Source organism: Nansenia antarctica (assembly GCF_963989245.1).
Source record: "Nansenia antarctica genome assembly, chromosome: 6".
NCBI classification, from domain to species: domain Eukaryota; kingdom Metazoa; phylum Chordata; class Actinopteri; order Argentiniformes; family Microstomatidae; genus Nansenia; species Nansenia antarctica.
This window is the reverse complement of record NC_137676.1, coordinates 41099861-41108210: the sequence shown is the minus strand read 5'-3', so window position 1 is coordinate 41108210 and position 8350 is coordinate 41099861. Positions and strand designations below refer to the sequence as shown.

Below are 8350 nucleotides of genomic sequence, written 5' to 3'. Positions count from 1 at the left end.
GTCTATGTTACTAATGAGATGAAAGATTGGCCGTTCAATGTTATCTGTCATCTATATACACAATCTCTCCTCTCATACACAGTGTTTTAGGAGTTATGGGGCCCTATTATGCACTTCATAAGTCTTAAGCAATAAGACGAGGCGGTAGATCTAAACGTAAGACGTGGAGGCGTGGTCAAGGCCACTTTGCTATTATGCTTGCGGTAGTGGGCGCCTAAAACCCGGCGCTAAGCAAAGAAATTAGTCATGGGTGTGTTTTGGGCGTCTTCTCAATCAACCCAATCAGCGTGCCAGGTGCCATTCCCTTTAAGAACCGGCTGCGTTGAGTAATTAGCGCTATGCTATTATGGAAGTCCTAAGAAGGAGGTCAGCGCGCTTCTCTGCCTCTCCCTTCTGAAATAAAGCATTTATACTGTGACCGTAATTGACGTCTTGCCGTGGAGCCACGTGCGTGTTCATGTGTGCCCACATGCATGCGCAAACCGCGGAGGCGCGCTCGTGTTTCAAAACGTGCATGAAGTCTAAACTTAAGAACTTTTCAAACCACTTCTTAGCGCTAGGAGCAAAGTCAGATCGCATAATAGCAGGGGCGCCTAGTGCACTTCATTAACATATGAACACTCCCACAATGAGTAATATATGCACGGGAGTATTACGTCTTATGTGTGGGCGCCTATCGACACCGGCTTAATAGCAGTAGCGCGTATGAAGCGCATAATAAGGGTGGCGGTAGGTCTTAACCTGGCGGTGCGTCTTAATTAAGACTTAAGACGGCAAGTTAAGAAGTGCATAATAGGGCCCATGGTGTCTTACCAATTCCATTGATTAAAGATAGGCTTATCATGTAAACGTGTTACTTTGTTTTGTAACGCTTGTTTCTTTCACAGAGCTCCAAGAAGAGTCAGACGGAGGACAGCCCGGCCCCAGAGGAAGAAGAGGAGCCCAAGGCTGGAGGCTGCTTCTGTAAGTCTGCTGACAGGAAGACCCTTCTTCTGTAGGGTTGATACTGCATGAACCAGCTAATCCTCAACATTACTACAAGCATCAATACACTAGTAGTCCAGTCAATCTGTGGTTTAACCCAGGGGAAATTGCAATAGTAATCATTCAAGTTTTTTTGTGATCCCTAGGGACAACCAAATAACATATTAAAAGTCTTAGTCTTAATATTTATTGGATCAAGGTAAATTCAGGGGTCGAAAATGTGTTTTTTTGTGCCAGGCGCAACACAGCCAGTTAATAGGATAACAAATTTAACTAATAGATATCACCATGAAACTTCCCCAGTTAATCACTTACATTAAGACTACTATTTTTTGTATTACAAGTTTTCTGAAATATTATGTTTAAATATGCAAATTAGGCATTATCTAATGAAATATGTGCTAATTTGCATAACATTCAAGATCAGAAATCTGAACATTGGATAAAGCCAGGTTAAAAATTCTTGTTTCATCTTGTTGTCATATTAGAGTCACGGTCCTCTATAACAGGGAATTTGGAATTTGGAACGTTCCATGGCCATCAATTGTTCGGATATTATGGTCAGCATTATCAGCAACATATTGTATGAAGTGCCCAGGTGTGAGTCCACGTACCTCAAGTTTCTCAGCTACTGCAGCACTTCTTTCATACATCTGTACCTCTGGATATGAACAGCCAAACCCAAGGTGATACAGACTGTCAACTAGAAATGTTGATGCAAAGTGGTGATGCATTTGTACACCAACCCCAAGCTGAAGTGGTGGAAGTAGAGCTCTTGGTCTGGTAGCTTGCATCATGGCTTGGCCGATGGAACAAACTTTTAATTCCTTTTCTTTCCCAACAAATAGTGTGCGCAGGAAGAGTTGCAGAGACTGTGGAACATATAGCAGTGTCTTCATCACTGATGACATTTCTAGACTTGTTGGATAGGAACTATTTCCCTGCACAACAGACCTAATGTCAGATTTCAAGACTTCTGCTGCAGCCATAATAAGCCTCTCCTTGTCATTATCATTGCTCTTGGATCCTTCAAAAAAGTCATGGAGAATTGCTGAAGCCGTCCTTCGGAATGTCACCACATTCTGTTTTCCTTTTACCTCACTGAGCAAAATGTCACAACCAAAGTGACTCTGAAGTTGTTCTTTCATGTGGCGAAAGCTGTATGGCTCCTCATCATCTCCTAAGTAGTCCTTCATCCTGATGATGAGGTCATTTATTGTCGTCTGCTCCTCATCACTATGGCGCAGATAGTCTGCCACTTTCAAAAAAGCATCACCACGAGAAAGGGACCGGGGCCTCCCAGATTTACGCCTTTTTGAGCCATCTTGAAAACACTTGGGAACTTGTCTTCCAGTTCTGAAGCTGCCGTTGCAAGACTTGTGGTATACTGTGTCAGCAGCGTGAAGGTCATTCACATATAGCAATCTTCCTCTCACTATATCAGACCAATGGTCCGAACGCTTAGTGCAACATTCAAGTAATTTGGTCTGGAAGTCTTTGGTCCTGACAGGAATCAGTTTGAACTCTTTTAACTTGACTGAATATCTGTCATGCACCCCACAAAACAAACAGTGATCTTTGTATGAAAATGAGGGGCCAGATGATCTGCGCTTACAACCAACTACCCCTGCTTCAATATCTTGCTGCTGTTTCTTCTGTTTTTCTATGTCCTGTGGGTTGGTAAATTTCCTCCGGCATTCTACATGAACCACTTGGCCAGGGACTACGGTTATGCCTACATTGCATTGTTCATTGGCTCTGACAATACCATCACATCCCTTCTGGGTTAACTTGACAGTCGGCACGTCATCAGATGTTTGGTTCCCACAGAATACACACTCATCCGTCTCCATCTGGAACAAAGTTATTAAACAAGGCACACTTTTAAACTTCTGATATATTTTGCTCTGCTAACGAACACTATCACCTTGCCAGCTGTGGCTAGCTAGCAAATGTCAGCTAACCACTAGCTAACATGACGAGTAACCTGTAATTCAATGCAGCAAAAATGAAGACTGTTGACAATTATAAACATGTTTTATTGTATTGAGTCGTAGAATTAAAGGAATGTCTAATCCTTTGTTTGAACTAGGCTACTTACCAGTGACAGCTGTACACACACTGTGGCTAGCTAGCAAACGTCAGCTAACCGCTAGCGAAGATTAACCTGTAATTCAATGCAGCAAACGCCCGTTTTTTTTTAAACCGGGCGTTTTTCTACCCGGTTTTGCCTTCCATCCACACGCACCCGGCGTTCGCGGTTACTGAAACCGTGCTTTCTTGAGAACTCCGGCCAGGGTGAACTTTTGTAGAAACTCCGGTTTCAGCGGAGAGGTGTATACGAGAAAACCGGGGTTTTCGGCTTGAACGTCAATTGTGCGACATCTATGACGTCAGAATATATGCGGCATTAGGCATTAGGCTACTTGTAAACAAAGAAGAAGAAGCAGAAGAAGAAGAGGCTACATGTGCTAAGATGGACGTAAGGAAGATCCTGCTGATTTTAAACATGCTAACAGGAGTAGTTTCTTGTATGCAGAATAAAATCCAGTTAATCGCCGAGTTACTGGAGCAACAGAGGCACCGGAATATGCAACGGAGAATGCTGCTAGAACCAGCTGTCTTCTTTTAAAGTAACATAAACAAACTGTACAATAAAAATGTAAAAATGTAAAATAAAGTCTCTTGTTATTTACAAGGTAATATTAATTGAGCTGCCTTTTCAGTAAAAAAAAAAAAACTTAAAGGTGTAGGCCTACATACAACATTGGTTACATGGTTACACTACACACTTACACGCGTTTTTGTGTGGATGGTGTTTTTTTATAACTGTGATTGTGTGGACGCGTTACAACAAAAACGGTGTAGGCCTAGCTAGCAGCGTTTGTTGTGGTTTCATCAGTGACTTTTCTCCCATTCTGTGTTTGAGGTGCACCAACATTCAAATACTCGTGTCGTCTTCAATTTCTGTCCGATTTCAATGTGTGACACATCATTTGAAAGCTTACAATCTGTATTTTCAGAATATGTAAAAAACTGAAAGTGTATGTTGGCAACTGATTGATGAAAACATTGTCTGGCGTCACATTTGGCAAATAAGTGGGTGTTGGGGTAGTTGTACCCCTAATACAGGTATAAGACTTAAGAATATCCTCTGAAAAAGTGTTTTATTGGAAAGATTGACCCCCAAAACATAGGAAAAGACACCAAATATGTTGGATAGGTATACATAGGCCCTCCGATATTAACACCATTTTACCCAGATGGCGTCACTCAAAAACACTGTTTAACCTCTTTTGACCTTGAAAAAAGTATGATCCAATAAATTAATTAATTAAGACTTTTAGTATATGATGCAGGAGGATATTAGGAACAATAAAAACTATGAAACATTACTATTGCAATTTCTCCTGGGTTGGGCCTTTTTTTAAGTTAGATTGACTGGACTATAGGAGACTAAATGTAATCCTTGAAAAACCAAGAATTCTGTGACAAGTTAATGTCTCTCTCTCTGTGTCTCTCTGTCTCTCTCTCTGTCTGTCTCTTTGTCTCTCTCTGTCTCTCTCTGTCTCTCTCTCTCTCTCTCTCTCTCTCTCTCTGTCTTTTGCTCTCACGTTATCTCTTTCTCTCTCTCTCTCTCACGTTTTCTCTCTCTCTCTCACGTTTTCTCTCTCTCTCTCTCTCTCTCACATTATCTCTCTCTCTCTCTTGTCTCTAGCGGCCGTCTGCAAGGGCCTGTGTAAGCCCTTCAAGAAGGCCTCAAGAAAGACCACACCTGAATCTATCTCTGCATCTATCTAATTAACTAAATGTGTTTCTTGCATTCAACCTATTGTATTCCTTGTCTTTTGTCATTCCACAGTTGGATTTAATCATCCACATTACCAGAGTGATTCATTGACACCGAATAGGAAATTCTCCTACATTTCAGCAAACACAGCATGAACATTCTCAACAGAATCGAAAAACATTTCAGTATGTTTGTTTCTTTGTCTAGATTGAGCACTCAAGATTTGACATATTGATGCATCCAAAAGAGAGGGTTCACACTAACTGTTTACACTTTTCCCCCTCCATAGACAAGAAAATAGAGAAGCTTGACGCTGAGGATCTTGAGCAATTCGAGAAAAATCACAACTGAAGTGGCTCCAAACATTAAACACTCATCATTTCATTATTTATGAGGATTATATGTTTGCTGTGTTGATTTAAAACCCTTTATCATATAGAATGATAAGAATGGAAAGATATGTAAGACGACATTGGGTAACTTAAATGGTCAACCACACTGGAGAATTGTCTTATGTTAAGTAACAATAAGGCAATTGACCATTATCTAGTCGCTAGACTAACAATCCTCAAGTGATTAACCAAAGAATTTCAGGATCACAAAACACTAAATACATTCTTGATAGTTGGATATGTTTAATGATAATCCAATTGTATTGTGTGAATACTGTGAAGATAGAGCTGTTGCTCTATAATTTTGTTTTTGTTTTCGCTGCTAGTGCTTTGCTAATATCATATTTGATGAGAGGTTGTTTCTCACTCACAGTGAAAGTATGTTCAGTCACATTCAATAAGCTTGACACTGACAAGAAGGTTTGAGTCAAAATAGGAAAATCTTTCCAATCAACCATCTTATTCTGTTAACTGACAGAAGACACTTTTACCAAGTAAAAATAAGATTGTAAGAAATGTACCTAAATTGTTAGGAATAAGATATATTTGAGAAAAGCTTTATTGACCAAAATACTATATTGTTTTGTTGTACCACAGTGAATATGCAATATTTTGGACCGTGCTTGAACTAAACTAGTCGAAGGGAGTTATTGGCTATGAAACAAATAAATAGTAGCTCCTGAAACTATTCACTTACATTCTGTACTTTTTTGTTTTATAGTTCTTTGCTAATGGTACTTGTTATAATAAAGATTGACTACTATCTCTGCCTTTTGTATAGTTTTCTTTACCCTTTGTTGGTTTCAATAAAAAGAAATAACAGAGACAACAGGTTTAGTTATTATTTACCACAAAAAAAGCGAAAAGAGAATGTAGACCTATTTGATACCAACCTATAGTACAGTACAGTACGGTATGTGGGAAATGCTTACAGAACAGTAATATTCAAGTAAAAAGCTTACAGTGATATTGGTGATCAAATGTCAACTAAACCCTGTAGTACAGTTAAAGGATTAATTAGGCAAAACACACATTCCCACTGTTGATTGAGTCAGATTTGTCTTGAACAATGAAAACATTGTTATTTTCTATTCTAGATTGCAAAAAAGAATAAATGTTTAATATACATATTTTTTCAGCAAAATAGAATTTAGAATAAAATGTTTAATGTCAGACTGATTATGTCATTTGTAATGTTCATTAATATGCATTGTCCCTCTACACATAAAATAAATAAATAAACAGCTCGAAATGTAATGGATGCTGCAGGCTCCTCCGTGCACCTTGCAGCAGGCGGCGCGCTCTCCCTGTCTCCACCTTTTGGCGCGCGAGCCTGGTTGTCAAGGGAACGCAGCTGCGTTGGTTACGTCACTTCACAGACGCTGAGATACATTCCGCTTGAATATTGAAACTGAAATGGAAAATTGATAATTTGCTGTTTTTCCTCTAAATGCAAGCAAGGTATGCGGGATGTAACGTCAGCATGGACATCTTGGGCATCATTGCTGGCCAATAGTGGCAACTTGACTATATTAGATGCTTTTTGCTTTTCTGAATTTTGCTTTTCTGCTTTTCTGAATCCAGAATCCAGAATTCCAGAATAATTTCTAAACAGTTGGGTCTTTTTGATGAATTATAAGGTTTGATTTGATTTAAAGAAGTAAGTGTGACTCACTGACCAGGTCTGAAATAATGTCACAGGTAAACCCATTTCTATTTCTCTAAATGTTTATACCCCATCTTTAGATTGAGAGGAATAATCTGGACTCTGCCTTGACAACGGCTAAAGACCTACGAGATTAGAGTTCAGTGGAGAAGCATGCATTTGACCAGGCCAAAATCCTCTAAACGGCGTAATCGTAGTAAACCCACCCACAACCTGCATATGGATGCCTCCCAAAATAGACCGGTGACCCCTATGCCTCCCAGGATGATGGGTTATGACAGGTCAGACCGCTGTCTCCACTCCCACACTCTCCTCAGACAGAACAGCCAGCTGAGTGCAGACCAAGTCACAGATCTCCTGCAGTCTGTTCCTGCAGTACCTTCACTGTCATTGAATAAGTACAAGCCCCTCCCCTCCATTGAGAAGAAGCCATCAAAGGATGACTCCTCGAGAGGCATGGAGGAGAAGACTTCCAAGCTCAGTCTGTCTGACAACCTCATTGTTCAGGCTCGGCATGAACACTGTCTCTCCTCCGTGAGTCTCCAGCCAGCGTTCCGTAGCAATCCTGAGATGGATAATGTGTCTGAGGTCCACTGCACGGTCTGCCCCAAACCTCTAGACCCAGGTGTGGCGATCAGAGAGACAGAGAACCCTTCTGTGTTCCGCCCTGGCGGTCAGCCAGGTTTGCTTCTTGCCATCCGAGTCCCATGTGGGAGGAGGTTTCAGCAAGACTTCCTACCTACAGACACCTTACTGACGGTGAGAGCCACTGCAGAGGCCAGATTTGGGACACTGTATGAGCATGGTATCATTGAAACTATGGATGTCCCCCGCAGGACCTTCAAAGACCTGAACCTGACTTTGGCCCAATGTGATATCTTGAACAGGTCATTACTGTGCGTCTCTCAAGAGGACAGCTCAATGGATTCTACTTAAACTCGGATGGATGACATAATCAGTCTGACATTAAACATTTTATTCTAAATTCTATTTTGCTGAAAAATATGTATATTAAACATGTATTCTTTTTTGCAATCTAGAAAATAACAATGTTTTCATTGTTCAAGATAAATCTGACTCAATCAACAGTGGGAATGTGTGTTTTGCCTAATTAATCCTTTTAACTGTACTACCACAGTATCTCAGGGTTTAGTTGACATTTGATCACCAATATCACTGTAAGCTTTTTACTTGAATATTACTGTTCTGTAAGCATTTCCCACATACCATACTGTACTGTACTATCGGTTGGTATCAAATAGGTCTACATTCTCTTTTCGCTTTTTTGTGGTAAATAATAACTAAATCTGTTGTCTCTGTTATTTCTTTTTATTGAAACCAACAAAGGGTAAAGAAAACTATACAAGAGGCAGAGATAGTAGTAGTAAGTACCATTAGCAAACAAAAAAGTGCAGAATGTAAGTGAATAGTTTCAGGAGCTACTATTTATTTGTTTCATAGCCAATAACTCCCTTCGACTAGTTTAGTTCAAGCACGGTCCAAAATATTGCATATTCA

At 40.1% G+C, this 8350-nt stretch overlaps 1 protein-coding gene across 1 annotated transcript; it reads left to right on the top strand.

Annotated features, from left to right (window-relative positions):
* Positions 1–7084: 7084 nt before the first annotated feature.
* LOC308160543 (UBX domain-containing protein 10-like) lies at positions 7085–7768 on the top strand (the record flags this gene model as incomplete). The annotated part of the gene is made up of 1 exon (XM_080534484.1): positions 7085–7768. One exon carries the CDS (start codon positions 7085–7087, stop codon positions 7766–7768), a length of 684 nt encoding a protein of 227 aa, XP_080390610.1.
* Positions 7769–8350: the final 582 nt, after the last annotated feature.